The 23,776-nt window shown below is 42.8% G+C and overlaps 1 protein-coding gene across 2 annotated transcripts; it reads right to left on the reverse strand.

Annotated features, from left to right (window-relative positions):
• Window positions 1-16,540: 16,540 nt before the first annotated feature.
• Window positions 16,541-23,153, reverse strand: rab39bb (RAB39B, member RAS oncogene family b). Of its 2 annotated transcripts, XM_014207422.2 has the most exons (5): window positions 22,719-23,153; window positions 21,066-21,299; window positions 19,774-19,954; window positions 19,467-19,592; window positions 16,541-19,156 (listed from the first exon to the last, which is right to left on the reverse strand). In XM_014207422.2, the coding sequence occupies exons 2-5, from the start codon at window positions 21,278-21,280 to the stop codon at window positions 19,037-19,039; spliced, it is 642 nt and encodes a 213-aa protein (XP_014062897.1). In that variant the 5' UTR covers window positions 21,281-21,299; window positions 22,719-23,153; the 3' UTR covers window positions 16,541-19,036. The 2 variants fall into 2 exon arrangements, with proteins under 2 accessions (XP_014062897.1, XP_082833681.1); XM_082977555.1 differs by lacking the exon at window positions 22,719-23,153 and having other exon boundaries at window positions 21,066-21,837.
• Window positions 23,154-23,776: the final 623 nt, after the last annotated feature.

Here is a 23,776-nt window from a genome sequence, read left to right on the forward strand (position 1 = left end):
GTCGTGTAGCTTATTTTTCAATCTGTTATTGACAATGATCTTCACTGTGTACTAGTTTGGGAACTTGTTTTGCTTTCGGAACACCCTGCGCTACTACCCATAATCCTCACTGAGCAGGAAATAGGAGCGAGGAGGAAAACAGCTCACCAGTCAAAGCGTAAACCTTCCTCTGATATGATTTCATGAGTGTGTGATGTCAAAATGGTGCACTCCGGATTCAGAATGTTCAGACGGTTGTTCCATGCTCCTCTTTCCTCTCCTCTGTTGTCCCTTACTCCCTGCATGAGCCTGAAATGGTGCCCTATTCTCTATATGGTGCACTACTTTTGACCAAAAGCCTACCGGTCTTGGTCAAAAGTAGTGCACTATGTATAGGTAATAGGGTGCCATTTTAGACAACTTCTCAGCTTTCTTGTCGCTCTTCTGCTACCACCTGCCTGTTTTGTTGATTTTATCTTCCTCCTGTCTTGTTTGCTCCTCTTCCTCAATGTATTTATTTGTCATGTTGTATCCATTAAGACACTTGAGTGATAAAAATAAATTACAAAAAAGAAACTTTACATGGTGGTCCTGTGTGGGTGACATGAAACATGTTAGACTGCGCATGCTCAGACATTTTACGCTAACTTCACCTCTCACAGGCAGGGTGGTAGTCTGGCTAAAGCTACAACTTAATTTGGCTCTATATTCCAGTGTTTTAGATTTGATATCAAATGTTTGATATGAGGACACTACAGAATGTCACCTTTATTTGAGTTTTTTTTTCATATCTTACCGTTTAGAAATGAATGCACTTTATGTATCTAATGTACCCCCCATTTGAAGTCATAAGTATTTGGACAAATACATTTATAGTCTTAAATTTTGTCTAGTGTGGTATTTAGTCCCATATTCCTAGCACGCAGTGACTACATCAAGCTTGTGACTACAAACTTGTTTGTATGCATTTTCAGTTGGTTTTGGTTGTGTTTCAGATTATTTTGTGCCCAATAGAAATTAATGGAGAACGTATTACATTTTGTTGTCACTTTTGTAAATAAGAATAGAATATTTCTGAACACTTCTACATTACTTTTGATGCTACCATGATTGTGGATAATCATGAATGATTATGAACAATGGTGAGTGAGTAAGTTACAAGTTACGCAAAGATCATGCCCCCAAAACATGCATTTTTGGGGGGTATGATATTTGTCTTATGCCTCTAACTTTCTCACTCATCATTATTTGCTGTATATTCATGATTATGCAGTGCATATGGAAAGTATTCAGACCCCTTGACTTTTTCCATGTTATGTTACAGCCTTATTCAAAAATGTTTGTTTTTTTTCCCCTCATCAATCTACACACTACCCCATAATGATGAAGCAAAAACAGGTTTTTAGACATTTTTGCAAATTCTGAAAAAATAATACTGCATAAAACTGAAATATCACCTTTACATAAGTATTCAGACCCTTTACTCGGTACTTTGTTGAAGCACCTTTAGCAGAGATTAAAGCTTCGAGTCATCTTGGGTATGACACTCCAAGCTTGCCACTCTTGTATTTGGGGAGTTTCCCCCATTCCTCTTTGCACATCCTCTCAAGCTCTGTCTGGTTGGATGGGGAGTGTCGCTGCACAGCTATTTTCAGTTCTCTCCAGAGATGTTCAATCGGGTTCAAGTCTGGGCTCTGGCTGGGCCACTCAAGGTCATGCAGAGACTTGTCCCAAAGCCACTCCTGCGTTGTCTTGGCTTTGTGCTTAGGGTCATTTTCCTGTTGGAAGGTGAACCGTCACCCCAAGCGCTCTGGATCAGGTTGTCATCAAGGATATCTATGTACTTTGCTCCGTTAATCTTTGCCTGGATCCTGACAAGTCTCCCAGTCCCTGCCTCTGAGAAACATCCCCACAGCATGTTGCTGCCACCACCATGATTCACCTTAGGGATGGTGCCAGGTTTCCTCCAGACGTGACGCTTGGCATTCAGGCCAAAGAGTTCAATATTCACTTCATCAGCCCAGAGAATCTTGTTTCTCATGGTCTCAGTCTTTAGGTGCATTTTGGGAACACACCCACACAGTAAATATCATGTACCTTTTACTGAGGAGTGGCTTCCGTCTTGCCACTCTACCATAAAGGCCTAATTGGTGGAGTGCTGTTGTCCTTCTGGAAGGTTCTCTCATCTCCACAGAGGAACTCTGGAGCTCTGTCAGAGTGACCATTGGGTTATTGGTCACCACACTGACCAAGGCCCTTCTCCACCGATTGCTCAGTTTGGCCGGGGGGTAAGCTTTATGAAGAGTCTTGGTAGTTCCAAACTTATGGCATTTAAAAAAATGGTGGTCACTGTGTTCTTGTGGACCTTCAATGCTGCATAAATGTTTTGGTACCCTTCCCCAGCTCTGTGCCTCGACACAATCCTGTCTCGGAGCTCTACGGACAATTCCTTTGACCTCATGGCTTGGTTTGTATAGACAGGTGTGTGCCTTTCCAAATCATGTCCAATCAATTGAATTTACCACAGGTGGATTCCAATCAAGTTGTAGAAACAGCTCAAGAATGATCAATAGAAACAGGAAGCACCTGAGCTAAATTGAGTATCACCGCAAAAGATCTGAATACTTATGTAAATACGTTTTTTTTAAAGTTTTTAATCAATTTGAAAACATTTAAAACTGTATTCGCTTTGTCATTATGGGGTATTGTGTGTAGATTTCTGAGGAAATTGTTCTATTTAATCGATTTTAAAATAAGGCTGTAACGTAACAAAATGTGGAAAAAGTCAAGGGGTCTGAATACTTTCCTTAGGGACTATGTAATCATGGAAGCATCCATATTAATGTAGAAGTATGTAGTAAACATATTCTTCACAATAAAATGTACAAAAAAATGACTACATTATTTACAATTCATTTCTATTGGGCACAACATAATCTGGAACAACCAAAACTAATTGCAAATGCTGCCATTATGTGAGATGGCTGCCATTATATGGCCCCCTAACCAATTGTGCTTTTGTTTTTTTTCTTCACATTATTTGTAACTTATGTTTTACGTAATGTTTCTGCCATCGTCACTTATGACCGAAAAGAGCTTCTAGATATCTGGACAGCAATTACTCACCCCGTTCTGGAAGAAGATTTTTTCTTTAACGAGTCGGACGCCAAGGATTTACTAAAGACACCCGACAAGGCCCTGATCCCTGTCATTTGCAGGAGAAAGATACTGACATATCGGAGACGTAGGTTGGGGTATCTTGTAAGGATCCAATGGCGAGTGGGTAATCTGCCTTTACCATCGGTCCTATTAGCCAACGTACAATCATTGGATAATAAAATAGACGAACTGCAAGCATGTATATCCAACGGGACATGTAATAACTGTAATATCTTGTGTTTCACCGAGTCGTGGCTGAACGACGACATGAATAACAAACAGCGGGCGGGTTTTGCGCTTTTTCGGCAGGATAGAACAGCAGCCTCTGGTAAGACGAGGGGTGGCTGTCTATGTATTTTTGTAAACAACAGCTGGTGCACGAAATCTAAGGGAGTCTCAAGGTTTTGCTCGCCTGAGGTAGAGTATCTCATGATAAGTTGTAGACCACACTATTTACCAAGAGTTATCATCTATATTCTTCGTAGCTGTCTGTTTACCGCCACAAACCGATGCTGGCACTAAGACTGCACTCAATGAGCTGTACAATCGTGGCCAAAAGTTGAGAATGACATATTAATTTTCACAAGGTCTGCTGCCTCAGTTTGTATGATGGCAATTTGCATATACTCCAGAATGTTATGAAGAGTGATCAGATGAATTGCAATTAATTGCAAAGTCCCTCTTTGCCATGCAAATGAACTGAATCCCCCAAAAAACATTTCCACTGCATTTCAGCCCTGCCACAAAAGGACCAACTGACATCATGTCAGTGGTTCCCTCGTTAACACAGGTGTGAGTGTTGACAAGGCTGGAGATCACTCTGTCATGCTGATTGAGTTTGAATAACAGACTGGAAGCTTCAAAAGGAGGGTGGTGCTTGGAATCATTGTTCTTCCTCTGTCAATCATGGTTACCTGCAAGGAAACATGTGCCGTCATCATTGCTTTGCACAAAAAAGGGCTTCACAGGCAAGGATATTGCTGCCAGTAAGATTGCACCTAAATCAACCATTTATCGGATCATCAAGAACTTCAAGAAGAGCGGTTCAATTGTTGTGAAGAAGGCTTCAGGGCGTCCAAGAAAGTCCAGCAAGCGCCAGGACCGTCTCCTAAAGTTGATTCAGCTGCGGGATCGGGGCACCACCAGTACATGGCAGCAGGCAGGAGTGAGTGCATCTGCACGCACAGTGAGGTGAAGACTTTTGGAGGATGGCCTGGTATCAAGAAGGGCAGCAAAGAAGCCACTTCTCTCCAGGAGAAAAATCAGGGACAGACTGATATTCTGCAAAAGGTACAGGGATTGGACTGCTGAGGACTGGGGTAAAGTCATTTTCTCTGATGAATCCCCTTTCCGATTGTTTGGGGCATCCGGAAAAAAGCTTGTCCGGAGAAGACAAGGTGAGCGCTACCATCAGTCTTGTGTCATGCCAACAGTAAAGCATCCTGAGACCATTCATGTGTGGGGTTGCTTCTCAGTCAAGGGAGTGGGCTCACTCACAATTTTGTTAATTGACAGCATGCCAGGATGGATTGCAGAGGTCTTGAAAAAGAAGGGTCAGCACTGCAAATATTGACTCTTTGCATCAACTTCATGTAATTGTCAATAAAAGCCTTTGACACTTATGAAATGCTTGTAATTATACTTCAGTATTCCATAGTAACATCTGACAAAAATATCTAAAGACACTGAAGCAGCAAAACTTTGTGAAAATTAATATTTGTGTCATTCTCGCTCTGGATAAGAGCGTCTGCTAAATGACGTAAATGAAAAATTCTCAAAACTTTTGGCCACGACTGCATACAGCCATAAGCAAAGAGGAAAACGCTCATCCAGAAGCGGCGCTCCTGGTGGCCGGGGATTTTAATGCAGGGAAACTTAAATCCATTTTACATCATTTATACCAGCATGTTAAATGTGCAACCAGAGGGAAAAAACTAGACCATAATTCTATCCTCCTGATTCCTGCGTACAAGCAAAAACTAAAGCAGGAAGCACCAGTGACTCTGTTAATAAAAAACTGGTCAGATGGCGCAGATGCTAAGCTACAGGACTGTTTTGCTAGCACAGACTGGAATATGTTCCACGATTTTTCCGATGACATTGAGGAGTACACAACATCTGTCACTGGCTTCATCAATAAGTGCATCGACGACGTCGTCCCTACAGTGACTGTACATACATACCAGAAGCCATGGATTACAGGCAACATCGGTACTGAGCTAAAGGGGGGAGCTGCCTCTTTCAAGGAGTGGGACTCTAACCTGGAAGCTTATAAGAAATCCCGCTATGCCCTCCAACGAACCATCAAACAGGCAAAGCGTCAATACAGGACTAAGATTGAATCGTACTACACTGGCTCCGATGCTCGTCGGATGTGGCAGGGCTTGCAAACCATTACAGACTACAAAGGGAAGCACAGCCACGAGGTGCCCAGTGACACGAGCCTACCAGACGAGCTAAATTACTTCTATGCTCGCTTCGAGGCAAGTAACACTGAAACATGCATGAAAGCATCAGCTGTTCTGGATGACTGTGTGATCACTCTCTCCGTAGCCGATGTTAGTAAGACCTTTAAACAGGTCAACATTCATAAGGCTACAGGGCCAGACGATTACCAGGACGTGTACTCCGAGCATGCGCTAACCAACTGGCAACCTGTCCCTGACTGTGTCTGTAATACCAACATGTTTCAAGCAGACCACCGTAGTCCCTGTCCCAAGAATACGAAGGTAACCTTCCTAAATGACTACTGTTCTTTGAAAGGCTGGTTATGGGTCACATCAACACCATTATCCCAGTAACCCTAGACCCACTCCAATTTGCATACCGCCCGAATAGATCCATAGATGATGCAATCTCTGCACTCCACACTGCCCGTTCCCAAGTGGACAAAAGGAACACCCATGTGAGAATGCTTTTCATTGACTACAGCTCAGCGTTCAACACCATATTGCCCACTAAGCTCATCACTAAGCTAAGGACCCTGGGACTAAACACCTCCCTCTGCAACTGGATCCTGGACTTAGGTAACAACACATCCGCCATGCTGATCCTCAACAAGGGAGCACCTCAGGGGTGCGTGCTCAGTCCCCTCCAGTACTCCCTATTCACTCATGACTGCACGGCCAGGCACGACTCCAACACCATCATTAAGTTTGTCGATGACACAACAGTGGTAGGCCTGATCAACGACGAGACAGTGTATAGGGAGGTGGTCAGAGATCTGGCCGTGTGGTGCCAGGCCAACAACCTCTCCGTCAACGTGATCAGGACAAAGATGTTTGTGGACTCCAGGAAAAGGAGGACCGAGCACTCCCCCATTCTCATCGACAGGGCTGTAGTGGAGCAGGTTGAGAGCTTCAAGTTCCTTGGCGTCCACATCACCAACAAACTAACATGGTCCAAACACACCAAGACACTCATGAAGAGGGCACAACAAAGCCTATTCCCCCTCAGGAGACTGAAAAGATTGGTCATGGGTCCTCAGATCCTCAAAGTTATACAACTGCACCATCGAGAGCATCCTGACTGGTTGCGTCACTGCCTGTTATGGCAACTGCTCGGCCTCCAACCGCAAGGCACTACAGAGGGTAGTGCGTACAGCCCAGTACATCACTGGGGCCAAGCTTCCTGCTATCCAGGATCTCTATACCAGGCGGTGTCAGAGGAAGGCCCTAAAAATGTCAAAGACTCCAGCCACCCTAGTCAAAGACTGTTCTCTCTGCTACCGCACGGGAGGTGGTACCGGAGCGCCAAGTCTAGGTCCAAGAGGCTTCTAAACAGCTTCTACTCAATTATTTAGACTAACCAGTGCCCCCGCACATTGACTCTGTACCGGTGCCTCCTGTATATAGCCTCGCTATTGTTATTTGACTGCTGCTCTTTAACTATTTGTTACGTTTATTTTATACTTATCTGTTTTTTACTTGACACATATTTTTCTATTTTTCTTAACTGCATTGTTGGTTAAGGGCTTGTAAGTAAGCATTTCACTGTAAGGTCTACACCTGTTGTATTCGGCACGTGACAAATAACATTTTATTTGGTCCAACAAGTATGTAGTCCCAAGCTGGATGTAGTCATTGCGCGCTAGAAATATGGGACCAAATACTAAACTTTTGACTAAATGTAATACACACACACTGTAAGTGAATTTGACCAAATACTTATGGCACCTTCAAATGGGGGGACTAGATACATAAAGTGCTCTAATTTCTAAATGGTAAAACATATGTATGAAAATACCCTCCACGTAAAAGGTGACACTCATATAAAACATTTGATCTAAAATATTGGAGTATAGAGCCAAATGGAACATATTTAGCTTCACTGTCTTAAATACATTGGGGAGTGTAACTCAATGTCCTTCTGACTAGGGTTCAACAACTATGATTTCAATATTGAAATTAAGGTAGGCAGTTATTTGGTCTTGTATTATTAAAACAGGCTACTGATTAGGCAAGCTAAGTGAACGTCAGCTAGCTAGGAAGCTAACTAGCTAACATCAGCTAGCTATGTGGCTTAACCAAAGCTTCTGTCTGTTATTGGTTAGAAAGATGGTTCTATACTTAATGTATGTTCTAGTCATTGCTAAACAATATGAGTAGTGTAGGTAAGAGATGAAGTGAACCTATAGGAGGAGAGCTCTCCACGAGGTGGATTGGGCATGAATTGATGGCATGCTGTTCAATACTGAGCCATGCTGACTGGCAAGTGCCGTGGATTGGTACAGGGCAATTCCGCGGTATTGGAGTGATGCTGAGACTCAGATTTTACACTTTAAAATGTGTGTCAAACAAACCAATGATTGCACATTGTTAAAAGTAGTCATTGTGCATAGAGTTGTGTGGTTTGTTTTACTTTGAAGTCATTGGTTTTTGTTTGACACATTTTAAAGTGAAAAATCTGAGTGTCTTCATCACTCTGTTATCGTGGATTTGCCCTACCCCTGGGCTCAGTCCAGTCCCACATCCTGTTATCACTTATTTGGGAAAATAATCAACCATAGTTTCCTCTTTTGATACAGCAGTGTTAAAATGCAACATTAAGATGTTAAAACATTTAAACTCCAATTGAACTCTGTGACATTTCCGGTCACATCTTGTGGACTTGTTTACGTGCTGCTATGCGGTTTGTTGCCAACTTTACGGTTTTTACTTTTTTTAACCTCTTACATCTAGACGTTCCGTTAGCGGAACACCTGCTCCAATATCCAATGATAGGCGTGGCGCGAATTACAAATTCCTCAAAAATCCAATAACTTCAATTTTTCAAACATATTACTATTTTACACCATTTTAAAGACAAGACTCTCCTTTATCTAACCACACTGTCTGATTTCAAAAAGGCTTTACAACGAAAGCAAAACATTAGATTATGTCAGCAGAGTACCCAGCCAGAAATAATCAGACACACATTTTTCAAGCTAGCATATAATGTCACATAAACCCAAACCACAGCTAAATGCAGCACTAACCTTTGATGATCTTCATCAGATGACACTTCTAGGACATTATGTTATACAATACATGCATGTTTTGTTCAATCAAGTTCATATTTATATCAAAAACCAGCTTTTTACATTAGCATGTGACGTTCAGAACTAGCATTCCCACCGAACACTTCCGGTGAATTTACTAAATTACTCACGATAAACGTTCACAAAAAGCATAATTATTTTAAGAATTATAGATACAGAACTCCTTTATGCAATTGCGGTGTCCGATTTTAAAATAGCTTTTCGGTGAAAGCACATTTTGCAATATTCTGAGTAGATAGCTCGCCATCACGGGCTAGCTATTTTGACACCCACCAAATTTGGTACTCACCAAACTCAGATTTACTATAAGAAAAATGTTATTACCTTTGCTGTTCATCACAATGCACTCCCAGGACTTCTACTTCAATAACAAATGTTGGTTTGGTTCCAAATAATCCAGAGTTATATCCAAATAGCGGCGTTTTGTTCGTGCGTTCAAGACACTATCCGGAGGGTAAAGAAGGGTGACGCGCCCGGCGCGTTTCGTGACAAAAAATGTCAAAATATTCCATTACCGTCCTTCGAAGCATGTCAAACGCTGTTTAAAATAAATTTTTATGCGATTTTTCTCGTAAAAAAAGCGATAATATTCCGACCGGGAAACCCTGTTTTCGTTCAAAGACGAAAAAATAAAAACATGGAGTCGGCTCATGCACGCGCCCCCAGTCTCATTGTTCTAAGATCGACCACTATCCAAATGCGCTACTGTTTTTCAGCCATGGCCTGCAAAGTCATCATTCAACGTTCTGGCGCCTTCTGAGAGCCTATGGGAGCGTTAGAAAATGTCACGTTACAGCAGAGATCCCCTGTTTTGGATAGAGATGATCAAGAAGGCCAAGAAATAGTCAGAGAGGGTGCTTCCTGTTTGGAATCTTCTCAGGTTTTGGCCTGCCAAATGAGTTCTGTTATACTCACAGACACCATTCAAACAGTTTTAGAAACTTTGGAGTGTTTGCTATCCAAAGATAATAATTATATGCATATTCTAGTTTCTGGGCAGGAGTAATAATCAGATTAAATCGGGTACGTTTTTTATCCGGCCGTGAAAATACTGCCCCCTATCCATAACAAGTTAATTACCATTTTATATTTTAATTTTTTCCCTCGCTTGACTTTTTTCATTCAACTTTTTCACCCTGGACGCTTTATCCGGACATGGTTCTACACGACCTCCACCAGCCGAAGCTAAGTAGTAACATTAACATTATGCCCTCTAATTACAGTCGCTGTACTCATAATATACAGGAGGACGATCGCCTTATGTTGAGGATAGCCATACTTTCTCATGGCTTCTGGACGGAAATGCTGTAGGAATGCTCAACCGGTGTCGCTCATTCAGCCGTCAAACTTTCAACCGGTTTTCCCCATTAAGCAAAGAGTCAGAGGCCGAGCCTCCTTTGATCTGTCCTCCACCCGTTACATGGCCTGAGACGCCAAAGCCTCCCACCATTAGCTCTGACAATTTGAAAACCCTAGTCATTGGCGACTCCAATACCCGCAGTATTAGACTTAAAAAGAATCATCCAGTGATCATACACTGTTTACCAGTGGGCAGGGCTACCGACATTAAGGCTAATCTGAAGATGGTGCTGGCTAAGGCTAAAACTGGTGAGTGTAGAGAGTATAGGGATATTGTTATCCACATCGGCATCAACCATGTTAGGATGAAACAGTCAGAGGTCACCAAGCGCTACATTGCTTCAGTGTGTAAATCAGCTAGACAGATGTGTCGGCATCGAGTAATTGTCTCTGGCCCCCTCCCAGTTAGGGGGAGTGATGAGCTTTACAGCAGAGTCTCACAACTCAATCGCTGGTTGAAAACTGTTTTCTGCCCCTCCCAAAATATATAATTGGCCCTCTTTCTAGGACTCACCCACAAACAGGACCAAGCCTGGCCTGCTGAGGAGTGATGTACTCCATCCTAGCTGGAGGGGTGCTCTCACCTTATCTATGAACATAAACAGGGCTCTAGCTCCACAATGAGAGAGGGTGCAGGCCAGGCAGCAGGCTGTTAGCCAGCCTGCCAGCTTAGTGGAGTCTGCCATTAGTACAGTCAGTGTAGTCAGCTCAGCTATCCCCTTTGAGACTGTGTCTGTGCCTCGATCTAGGTTGGGAAAAACTAAACATGGCTGTGTTCGCTCTAGCTATCTCACTGGAATAAAGACCTCCATTCCTGTCATTATTGAAAGAGATCGTGATACCTCACATCTCAAAATAGGGCTACTTAATGTTCCAAGGCAGTCATAGTCAATTAACTAATCACTGATCATAATCTTGATGTGATTGGCCTGACTGAAACATGGCTTAAGCCTGATGAATTTACTGTGTTAAATGAGGCCTCTCCTTCTGGTTACACTAGTGACCATATTCCCCGCGCATCCCACAAAGGCATGGGTGTTGCTAACATTTACGATAGCGAATTTCAATTTACAAAAAAGAATGGCTGCACTTTCATCTTTTGAGCTTCTAGTGATGAAATCTATGCAGCCTACTCAATCACGTTTTATAGCTATAGCGTTCCTCGCGGAGTTCCCTGAATTCCTATCAGACCTTGTAGTCATGGCAGATAATATTCCAATGTTTGGTGACTTTAATATTCACATGGAAAAGTCCACAGACCCACTCCAAAAGGCTTTCGGGGCCATCATCGACTCAGTGGGTTTTGTCCAACATGTCTCCGGTCCTATGCCACAGTCATACTCTGGACCAAGTTTTGTCCCGTGGAATAAATATTGTGGATCTTAATGTTTTTCCTCATAATCCTGGACTATCGGACCAGCATTTTATTACGTTTGCAATCGCAACAAATAATCTGCTCAGACCCCAACCAAGGATCATCAAAAGCCGTGCTATGAATTCTCGGACAACCCAAAGATTCCTAGATGCCCTTCCAGACTCCCTCCACCTTCCCAAGGACATTAGAGTACAAACATCGGTGAACCACCTAACTGAGGAACTAAATTTAAACTTGCGTAATACCCTAGATGCAGTCGCACCACTAAAAACAAAAAACATTTGTCATAAGAAACTAGCTTCCTGGTATACATAAAATACCCGAGCCCTGAAGCAAGCTTCCAGAATATTTGAACGGAAATGGCGCTACACCAAACTGGAAGTCTTTCGATTATCTTGGAAAGACGGTACCGTGCAGTATCGAAGAGCCCTCACTGCTGCTCGATCATCCTATTTTTCCAACTTAATTGAGTAGAATAAGAACAATCCCATATGTATTTTTGATACTGTCGCAAAGCGAACTAAAAAGCAGCATTCTTCAAGAGAGGATGGCTTTCACTTCAGCAGTGATAAATTCATGAACTTCTTTGACGATAAGATCATGATCACAAGAAAGCAAATTACGGACTCCTCTTTAAATCTCCGTAATTTCTCCAAAGCTCAGTTGTCCAGTGCACAACACCGCCAGGACCAAGTGAGACAAAAGTTTTTTAATCCTATATCTCTTGACACATTCATGAAAATAGTCATGGCCTCTAAACCTTCAAGCTGCATACTGGACCCTATTCCATCTAAACTACTAAAAGAGCTGCTTCCTGTGCTTGGCCCTCCTATGTTGAACATAGTAAATGCCTCCCTATCCACCGGATGTGTACCAAACTCACTAAAAGTGGTAGTAATAAAGCCTCTTGAAAAAGCCACACCAGAAAATATGAAAAACTACCGGCCTATATCAAATCTCACATTCCTCTCAAATTTTAGAAAAAGCTGTTGCTCTACCATACTAAAGACAATGTATACGAGTGCTTCAGTCTGGTTTTAGACCCCATCACAGCACTGAGACTGCACTCGTGAAGGTGGTAAATTAAATTTTTAATGGCATCAGACCAAGGCTCCACATCTGTCCTCGAGCTCCTAGACCTTAGTCCTGCTTTTGATACCATTGATCACCACATTCTTTTGTAGAGATTGGAAACCCAAATTGGTCTACACGGACAAGTTCTGGCATTGTTTAGATCTTATCTGTCGGAAGATATCAGTTTGTCTCTGTGGATGGTTTGTCCTCTGACAAATCAACTGTAAATTTCGGTGTTCCTCAAGGTTCCGTTTTAGGACCACTATTGTTTTCACTATATATTTTACCTCTTGGTGATGTCATTTGGAAACACAGTGTTAACTTTCACTGCTATGTGCACGATACACAGCTGTACATTTCGATGAAACATGGTGAAGCCCCAAAATTGCCCTCCCTGGAAGCCTGTGTTTTAGACATAAGGAAGTGGACGGCGGCAAATGTGTTACTTTTAAACTCGGACAAAACAAAGATGCTAGTTCTAGGTCCCAAGAAACAAAGAGATCTTCTGTTGGATCTGACAATTAATCTTCATGGTTGTACAGTTGTCTCAAATAAAACTGTGAAGGACCTCAGTGTTACTCTGGACCCTGATCTCACTTTTGACAAACATATCAAGACTGTTTCAAGGACAGCTTTTTTTCCCATCTATGTAACATTGCAACAATCTGAAACTTTCTGTCCAAAAATGATGCAGAAACATTTATCCATGTTTTTGTCACTTCTAGATTAGACTACTGCAATGCTTTACCTTCCGGCTACCCGGAACACAACTGATTGGCTCAAACGTATTAAGGAGTAAAGAAATTCCACAAATTAACTTTTAACAAGACACACCTGTTAATTGAAATGCATTCCAGGTGTCTACCTCATGAAGCTGGTTGAGAGAATGCCAAGAGTGTGTAAAGCTGTCATTAAGGCAAATGGTGGCTACCCTGAAGAATCTCAAATATAAAATATATTTGGATTTGTTTAACACTTTTTTGGTTATTACATGATTCCATATGTGTTATGTCATAGTTTTTATGTCACCACTATTATTTTACAGTGTAGAAAATAGTAAAAATAAAGAAAAACCTTTGTATGAGTAGGTGTGTCCAAACTTTTGACTGGTACTGTAGGTGTCCTGGAGGGCAGGTAGTTTGGTCCCAATGATGGGTTGGGCAGATCATACCACCCTCTGGAGAGCCCTGCAGTTGCGGACGGTGCAGTTGCCAAACCAGGTGGTGATACAGACCAACAGGATGCTCTCAATTATGCATCTGTAAAAGTTTGTGAGGGTTTTAGGGGCCAAGCCAAATTTCTTCAGCCTCCTGAGGTTGAAGAGGCGCTGTTGCGCCTTCTTCACCACGCTGCCTGTGTGGTTGGACCATTTCAGATCGTCAGTGACGTGTATGGCAAGGAACATGAAGCTTTCCCCCTTCACTGCCTTCCTGTCAATGTTGTTAGGGGCGTGCTCCCTCTGCTGTTTCCTGAAGTCCACGATAAGCTCCTTTTGTTTTGTTGACGTTGAGTGATAGGTTATTTTTCTGGCACCACTCTCCTAGGGCCCTCACCTCCTCCCTGTAGGCTGTCTCGTCAACGTTGGTAATCAGGCCTAATACTTTTGTGTCGTTTGCAAACTTGATGATTGAGTTGGAGACGTGCGTGGCCACGCAGTCATGGGTAAACAAGGAGTACGGGAGGGGGCTGAGCATGCACCCTTCTGGGGCCCCTGTGTTGAGGATCAGCAAAGTGGAGGTGTTGTTTCCTACCTTCACCACCTGGGGGTGGCCCGTCAGGAACCAGTTGCACAGGGTGGGGTTCAAACCCAGGGCCCCCGAGCTTAATGATGGGCTTGGAGGGTACTATCGTGTTGAATGCTGAGCTATAGTCAATGAAGAGCATTCTTACATAGGTATTCGTCTTGTCCAGATGGGATAGGGCAGTGTGCAGTGCGATGGCGATTGCGTCGTCTGTGGATCTATTGGGGCAGTAAGCAAATTGAAGTGGGTCTAGGGTGTCAGGTAAAGTTAAGGTGATATGATCCTTAACTAGTCTCTCAAAGCACTTCATGATGACAGAAGTGAGTGCTATGTGGCGATAGTCATTTAGTTCACTTAGTTACCTTTGCCTTCTTGGGTACAGGAACAATGGTGAACATCTTGAAGCAAGTGGGGAGAGCAGACAGGGATAGGGATTGATTATGTCCATAAACCCTCCAGCACTCCACAAATGCAGCTTTAAAGAGTTTGGCCTGATCTAGCTGTTAACATTAGAACCCTCAATTACCTAGTTTATACATGTTTCTAATCAGGAATTTATCCAGTGTCTAATGATTGAATCACTCTAGATGGTATTAACTGATGCTCCACAGATACAGACTGGTTGACACTGTCAGTAGCCGTCTTGTGGTTGGTTTCTGGCACTGCAACTAATAACCAAGAGATTCTTAAAGGGGAGAAATTCTGTCCTCTCCTCGACTCTTCCGTCTTCCTCTCCTCCATTTCCTGGAAACCGAAAAGTGGGTGGAGTGGTTGAGGAGAGTCAGTTCGTTTGTAGGCGAACCGAGGAGTGTCCTCCTCACCTCGATAGCCTACTCTCCCGGAAGGACACTGAAGTGCATCTTCCACGGAAGAATTTGGAAATCTGCCACACACCCTTTGAATCAGCTGTTGTTTAATCAGAGAAAATCATGCACACATTTAAAAATGATACGCTTACATCACATATGCCATTTAGCAGACATTTTTAAAGTCATGCGTGCGTACATTTTACGTATGGATGGTAACGGGAATCAAACCTACTAACCTGGCATTACATGCGCCATGCTCTACCAACTGAGCTTCTTATACTTTTATTAATAACATGTCTTCCACAACTAGCTAAAATAGTTTTTATCACTTTATGCATTTATTTTGGGATTCCACCCCTGTAAAGGTAATTTGCCTGATGATGAGTCCATGACGAGTGGAGGAGAGTCTAATATCATACAAGCGCATTTGTTTCAACATTTCCTTTCCTCGCCTCCGCTCCTCAATTACCTCTGACATTTTTCAAAAGCAGGTGAGGAGAGGACAGTCGAGCAAAACCAATTGAGATTCTCCCCAAGACTAACCTACGTCGTCTTACCCAAACAACAAGAGGCTACATCGTTAGACACAGAGCAGAACAGGGTTGTTTTACCAGTCACATTTTATTTATTTTTTTGTACATTTCAAGTTGTTTTGATAGATGAGTAGCGGCACAGAAAGTCCCATAGCCATTGTTGAATTGAAGGAACTGTAGTTACATGGCATTGTACTGCTTGGAGATGGAGAGGAAGAGACTTTGTCAAAGATGATGTAGAGTAGTAGAATGAAGAAGAGTCATCCTGGGTCGTATTCAATAGAGCACAACATAGCAAAACATTTTGCAGTGGAAAATGTGTTTTTATTAGGTAGTCAGGTAGTCTCTGTCTGTTTTCTTCATTTTGGTGTCTAGTGAACACGACCCTGGTAGTGCTGTACATTGATTAACGTATTGTTGTGTTATTAATATGATGAGCAACTGCTAGCTTGGTATCACTATTGTTTCACTTCATTCAGTATGGTTTTACCAGGCTAAGCACTTGCTGCAAACTCCTATGTTTTGGTAGATAGAAGCTTCCTCTAACCACTGATATAGGAGCGGATATTTGTCATTAGCCTACTGGTAAAGGTTAGTGCTCTGGGTTAAGTTATCTGATCCTAGATCTGTGGTTGGGGGAAACTTCTACCTAGAGAGTATCTTACTTGATGAGGATCAACTGATCCAAACTCCTGAAACCCTCTGATTTGGTATAATGGAGCTCTAAGCATTGGAGATTTAAAGGGTGTGGAGATTGGTGAAGCCATTGTTGTTCAATTATGAGCACTGGTTATGGCTGGACCATAGTTACAGAATGAGATCAGTTATCAGCTCTGGGTGAAACATCATGATGTCCAAGATTCCGTTCTAGAACCAGAATGTCCAAGCAAGTGGAAGACGCAACGGAATCCAAAGATGCCCATTCTTGATCTACGCCGAAAAAGTAATGAAAAGTCACACTCAATGGGATATCACTTGTCAAGGCCCTGCAAGATGTCACCTTTATTGTAATAAATGATTGAGAACATTTCCCATCCTGTCCTCCTTGTCAGCGATAAACTTTTAGATGAAAGTGCTTTTGCACACTGTCAACTCCCCCTTTCCCTACAATGTTACATTCACATTAAATGGTGCTACCAAAACTATCTTTGGATAAAGTGGATGATAGCAGTTCATCCTTGCAGTTATTATTACTCAGGGTAGAGAAGAAAGAATCAAAGTTTTGGATTCTGATGATCTGATAGCAGGAAGTAGCTTGTAGCGCTGATGACAAAGAGATTGACCTTGAACACAGTGGCTACAAAACATCTTGAACTGAAAAGAATATGTAGCACATCTTTTGTTTCCTTTGGCACCTATTGTGCCAAAGCATTTCATTTCTCAGTTACCAAACCAGAAACGTTGTTCTTACATCCAGTGCGTCCAACTAAAGTATGACTTTCAACACAACAGTATGGTCATTCAGGATAACGTTATCGAAAGATAATGTGATTATTTATGGAAAGAATATCCTTATTTCTAGACTGATTGATATTGAGATATTGAATGCACATGTCTGTTGCCATACTTGTTGTACTGTATCATTAATATGTGTAATGTAGATGCCTGCAGATGTGGAATTATAGGTAATGTAGTGTTTTTAGGGTGCGTTCTCCCAGCTTCCTGTCTCTCCACTGTTACCATGGTTTCCTCAGCTAGATTCTGGAATCACTCAGAGATAGGCTAGTCTTAAAGGGGACTGTTAAATGTTCAGGTAAAATGTACAGGTAGTGTCGGCCTCAGGTGTGCCCAGTATCTTATTGTTCGCCTTTTATTGGGTCGTATTCGTTAGTGCACACCAGAGCAAAACGTTTTGAAACAAAAACAATTCTATCTTATTTTCCCTCCCCATTTCAGTGCATTTTCTTCCACTTGGTGTGTAGTGAATACGACCCTGGAGTCCCTTTGTCCACTTGTAAGGTCAGAGTCAAACAGTCGTTCCCTTACATTCAGTCCCTTTCCAAGTGTCCATAAGGTCCAATATGGCATTGGTTAATGGAGAAGGGTGAGGATTGGAGTGTTAGTTCGATGATGGGAGAAGTAGGTATAGAACCACAGAGTTTGAGTATGGGACCAGACTTCATTTCCCAAAAGGGGAAAGTAAGAGACACTGAGACCCTCCTCCTCAGTCTCCTTTGAACAACTGAATCAGATAGGTTTTATGGGCCAATATGGCCTTCTAAGGGGATGTGTGATGCCTTCTGGTCGTATCAATTGTGTTATCGGATTGCATAGTGGAAGAGAAGAGATCGGGGTAGCAGGTGACGAGAGAGCTGTAATACATCTGGGTGCAGTTCAAAGAATTACCTAAAGCAGGAATGGGCCATGTTTTTTTTTAGGAACTCAGTCTGGGTCTCAACTTACAGTTGGGAGTTAGAATAGTAGAATACACATGGCGCAGTTTTGAAATGTGGTTGTGCATCAGCAAATTTTCTCTTAAGTCAGTCACTGACAGTCACTCAATCAGCTATGTCAGCTAACAGTTATTTTATAAAAATTGTACTTATGGCCGAACACCGACCAGACATGCAGGGCACATGCCCAGGGGCCTTGACCTCCAGGGGGGCCCAATTGATTTTGTTAGTCACTCTCACTCATTAATCATATTAACATGGCATAAGTCATGGCAAAATGTGTAGATTTGCAGGAAATTCGTTTTAAAACTGCAAAAATGTATCTCCACTTCATGGCCAAATGGATAGAATTGCAAGAAATTAGCTGTAAAACTGCAAATTCTTATCTCTGCCTCTTGGCAAAATGAGTAGAATTGCTTGAATTTGTTATGAAATGGCACACCTTTTCCCTCCGCACCATGGCAAAATGTGTAGAATTGCAGGAAATGTACTTTTTTCTCTCCTCCGTCAAGACGGGGGCCAGTAAAATGTTTTACATGTGAGGTAGGGGGATGCCAACCAAATCTCGCTTAACGCCACCAAAAGGCTAGGGACGGCCCTAGCTACTGGTATAATGCATTTAGTTAAAACAGTTAAGTAGTTTAACTGCACAAATAGATTGATTGTACAAATCAGAGACAGGTGTGGGTATGGATGTGGGTACACAGACCCGTGAGCCACTGCGGCCCCTCATGATGAGTTCAGATTTTTTGTGGCCCCCACCCCCATCAAAGTTGCCCATCCCTGACCTAAAGGGAAACCAGGTATTAACCAGGTGTTTGTAGGGAAGGGATCCATCATCCATCCAGATAGCAGATCACTCTGAAAAGTGGACACCTTTGAGGACCATGGAGGATCAAATGAAAACCAGGCAGGGATCTAGTTGTGGGTGGGATCCCTCCATTCAGATGCAGATCAGTAGAGGCAAATGGCTAGACTAGATAGCTGAAATTGATCTGGGTGCAAGTTCAGGAGGACCTAAGGGAAACCAGACTCGAGTCAGGGATCTAGTTGGATCTAGTAGATCCCTCTAGATCAGCAGAGGCAGCGTCGGTCGCTCTTGGTGACCTCCTCGGAGGAGTGGACCACGTTGGGAACGAAGCCGCTCTTCACCCCCTCCCAGCCCTCCTGGATAGTGATGTCACCGCTCTTCACCTAGGGTGAAGATACCAAGGTTAGAAGGGACAATGTTGTATTCACATGCGAGCCTGGTCCCAGATCTGTTTGTGCAATCATATCAACTCCTTGTCACTCATTGTCATGCCAAATGTCATGTTTGCCATGGCAAGGAGTTGACATGATAGCACAAACAGATCTGGGACCAGACTATTCACATGCAGAACATTTTGATAATAAACAAATTCATTGGCCCAGCTGTTGCCATTGCTAAGCTAGCCAAAGATTGTACAGGACTCAATTTTAATTCTTGACTCAAACATTGTATCTTCAACCTAGAGCTCCTCACCAGCTGAAAGATGTCCCTGGTCAGCTCCGTGAAGGCGTGCTCCACGTTTATGGCGTCGCGGGCCGAAGTTTCTACGTAACGCATCCCATAGGCGCCGGCGAGTTTCTCAGCCTCCTGACGAGTTACCTGGAGAGGTAAACATGATAGTTTTATCTGTTTATATGGAAATGTGTTGTGCATTACTTATAATATCATTAGTAAAGGTAGGGGGGAAAATGTATTTATTTCAATGCTCAATCAAACACACACACATCCTACCTACCCCCCTCCACACATACACGTAAACTACTGCAATCTGATAGGCTACCTGGCGCTGAGGCTCCAGGTCACACTTGTGGCCGACCAATAGGAACACAATGCTGTGTGGTTGGACGTGGCTCCGGGCCTCCTCTAGCCAATCATGAACATTCTGGAAGGAACGGCGGTTTGTGATGTCAAACAGGAGGAGCCCGCCCACTGAGTTACGATAGTAGGCTCTGGTGATGGACCTGGAAGAGGGGAGGAGAGAGGGATGGGAGGGTGTTTATGTTAGGAGGAGATGAGAAAGGGAATAGGGAGAGATAGACAGGAAGTAGAGGAATGAGAGGAGAGAGAGAATTGAGAGTGTGTTAGAAGGAGAGGGGAGACGTAGTGTTATAATATTGTTGGGAGGGAGAGAGAGAAATAAAAATAGATATGTGTTGGGAGGCGAGACAAAAGTAGCAAGCAACAGATGTGAAAGTGAGAAAGGGGGAGGAGAGTGTGTAGTTAGGGAGAGAGAAAGTTTGGCAGAAAAGAGGGAGAGAATGTGAGAGAAGGAAGGAGGGAGAACATAAAGGGGGAAAGAAGTGAGAGGAGGGATATGACAGACATGCGAGTTGTGGGTGATGAGGAGGGAGGGAGGGAGGGAGGGAGGGAGGGAGAGGCAATGAAAGAATGGAAGAAGAGGAAGACAGAAAGAGAGGATGAAGATAGGAGGACAGTGGTAAAATACATATTCAAAGGAAATAAAGAACCAGTTTAAATGAATCACAGACAAAAGAGCAGGGAATGATGAGGGATTATGATGGAACGCTGACCAAGCAAGGGTGTGTGACCAAGCAAGGGTGTATGTGTGTTTTAAAGGCTGTTAACTATTTCAATATGTAAAATAAATGTTTATCTATGAAAAGGGACTCCTGCATACTTGTTTTTCACTTTTTAGAAACTAAACTATTTATAGGCCTATTCTAACTGTGTCACTGATGTTCCAAAGTGTAAATATTGATGTAGACTAACCTTTGTACCTTATGCACTGTTTCAATAAGGCACCTTTGAATAGTCAAACAACAATATCAGTAGTGACATGACAAAAACTGTGTCTGGCAGTTTAGACCTTGGTGCAAATGGCAATTGTGGGCTATCCTATCCTTTGATATCCTTGTATATACTTTGATCAACAATTATGAATGATAGCTTAATAGAAGGCTCTGAATTAAAATGATATATACATTTCATGGTTTGGCCAGCTGGACAAGAAGCATCCTTGATAAACAAGAGCAAGCAAGCATGATGGATTATACCGAAAGCACAGTTTATGCATAATCATCTGTTTGACAGTCCCCCCCCCCCCCCCAATACCTGAAGCGCTCCTGTCCCGCGGTATCCCAGATCTGTAGCTTGATGCGTTTCCCTGGCTCGATCTCCACCAGGCGAGAGAAGAAATCCACTCCGACCGTCGGGTCACTCACCTGGGCAAACCTTCCCTCCGTGAACCGCCGGATCAGGCACGATTTCCCCACCGTCGAGTCCCCAATGACGATGAGTCTGAACTGGTACAACCATATCGCCTCCATGGTGACTGCTGTCTAGCTTCTGTTCGTGGAATTGTGGTCGGATGGAACACACGCACAGGCACACACACCGCGAGACACAGACACATGCAGGGACACACACACAGCGCAAAAGCCTGAGTCAGTTAACCCATAACAACAGTGCTTTCAGAGGCTAGATAGCCTCGGGCGCCCTGGTGAAAGCCTGTGAGAGAGACTTCGCAGACAAGAGGGGCAGCTATAACGGAGATTTCAATTGGTTACTGCACTCCCTCCTCCACAACACCGTAGCTTGGCTTCCCAACAGAGCGCAGCCCCTGAATGATAACGAGGCCTTTGGATAGAGCACAACACCACTACTCTTTGTGCCCTTGTTTTGTGTCTAAATTCCCTTTGGTGGCAAGAAAAAAGGCACTTCTCTTCTGGATTTGACTATGGCTTTGATCTAGGCCTAAGCCCTCCTGCGGTGGTACAATGCCTATTATAGTCCACATGTTTAATTACAAGCATGTGACTATTGGAAATTCGCTTTAGCCTATATTGGCCAACTTTCAAGTCACTTGATTGTGGCAGCTATTTGATAGCCTGTGTTTTACGTTAGGCTACGAATAAAGCCCTATTGAACTTCCCTTTAGGAAGAATTCAGTTATTCCATTCTATTTGTAGCCAGTGGCACTTAGGTCAGTTTAAATACTCTATTCTATAATCTATTATTTTCTATTCTATTCCATATTCTATAGACCTATGCTTATTTAAAACCCTACAATGCAAGGATTTATTATGGTATTGCATTCCATGCACAGGCCTGGTTATGCAGTCATCAGACTGCCTCCAGTGACATCTAGGCACACCGCCACTAACTCACTCTGGCTGGCCAGGAATCACACAGTCAGCTTGGTATGCAAACACAACCGTGGACAAACAGATCCCCTAAATAATACCTGGAATATCCACCCCCCATAGCTGTTGCCTGAGACCGGATATAGGCTTCAGCTAGGGTCTCTGGAGCATTGACATGGACAGTAGCCTTGGCTAGATTGTACCCTATTATGGTAACTACTGGTCACCATAATGTCTATTGTGTTGTACACCGTGGATATTTCACATCAGGTGCTTTTGGATTAAATATCAAATGATTTATTCCAGATTCAATGAATAGACCCCTCCATTTTGCCTTATGGTAGGATCATTGCTTATTTTAGTCTTACAGGCATCATTTCACCTGATATGTCAGTAATGGTACATGGAATGGAGAACAGTAGAATAGAATCTCCACGATTATTTGATGCAGAAGTGCATTAGACAACATCACTTCTGTCGCTCTCACAATAGGCTTTCAAGGCCAAGTAGTGTCGCTTTTCTTATTTCTCGCACCATTATCCTCAAATAAGAAGGCCTTATATAGTTCACATTTGCTAGAAAGGCCTATTGCCTAAGAGAGAACGAAATGGTTTCATCTTACGTGGTTTGGTTGCGCGGCTCAGAACCCGATTGCTGCAGGTTCCATTGCATTGAGAAGCTTTCGTAGAACAAACGCCAGAAAGAACGTCTCACAGCAACGCATGAAGAGCAGTTTACAATTGCCCTGCGGAAATCTGCTAACGGGTCTCCGTTGTGATGTCTTTATAACGGTCTATTAATGACTCCCTAGAAAAATTCACAGCACGCTTTACTCCCCAGAACGCTATCATTTGTGAATGATAGCCTAGGTCTACACTGTTGTTTTAAAATCACACAACTGTAAAATGTGATAGACCTATGGCTAAATACTGAAGGTTAGTTTTGTTTTCACACCTCTCCTTATCTCGTTTTGTGTTTTTGAAGGAAGCTAAACGAAATAAATGTTGCTGCTGATGAAATGGCAGCGGGAGCAGCAACATCACATACCCTGACTCATTCCACCGCCCAGCCCGCATCAGCACCTCTACTACCGTAAACATCAATATCGACGCGCACAATCACTTTATCCGCATATCTAGAAAAAAAACACAGCGACACAAAAACTGTGTTAATAAAACTATTAGAGACGTAACATGTAGATCAATGTCCTTGTTCTTAAGTCGTTTTATGAAATGTAATTCATTTGACCTATCGGCTACCATTTTTGGTAGGTTATTGAAAGAACCTCTCACCAATAGGCTTTTATAGCCTATCCATCAATATTAGTAAGCTAAAAGGCAAACATTTGGATAGGGCCAATGACACTAAATATTCAAGTTTTAGACCCTATATACTGCGTACCAGACATTAAACATATTTTGGACTTTAACTGATATAACTGTTCATAATCGTGCGTGTAAAATTGACAATATTGTATGCGCGTAAAGATACATAATCATGTATGTTTGGTTACCAACAGCTGCTTGTGCGTTGATCCGGATACAGTGTATCAAATACGCTAGATATGTAGTTCGTTTCCTTTCCCCCAGCAGCAAAGTGGTGGACAGAAAGTACAGTGAAGTATTGACTTACTGTATGTACACAACTTTATCAGTAAACTAAAGGGCTGTGGTTGCCTAA

Source organism: Salmo salar, chromosome 07, assembly GCF_965601325.2.
Source record: "Salmo salar chromosome 07, fSalSal1, whole genome shotgun sequence".
NCBI classification, from domain to species: Eukaryota; Metazoa; Chordata; class Actinopteri; order Salmoniformes; family Salmonidae; genus Salmo; species Salmo salar.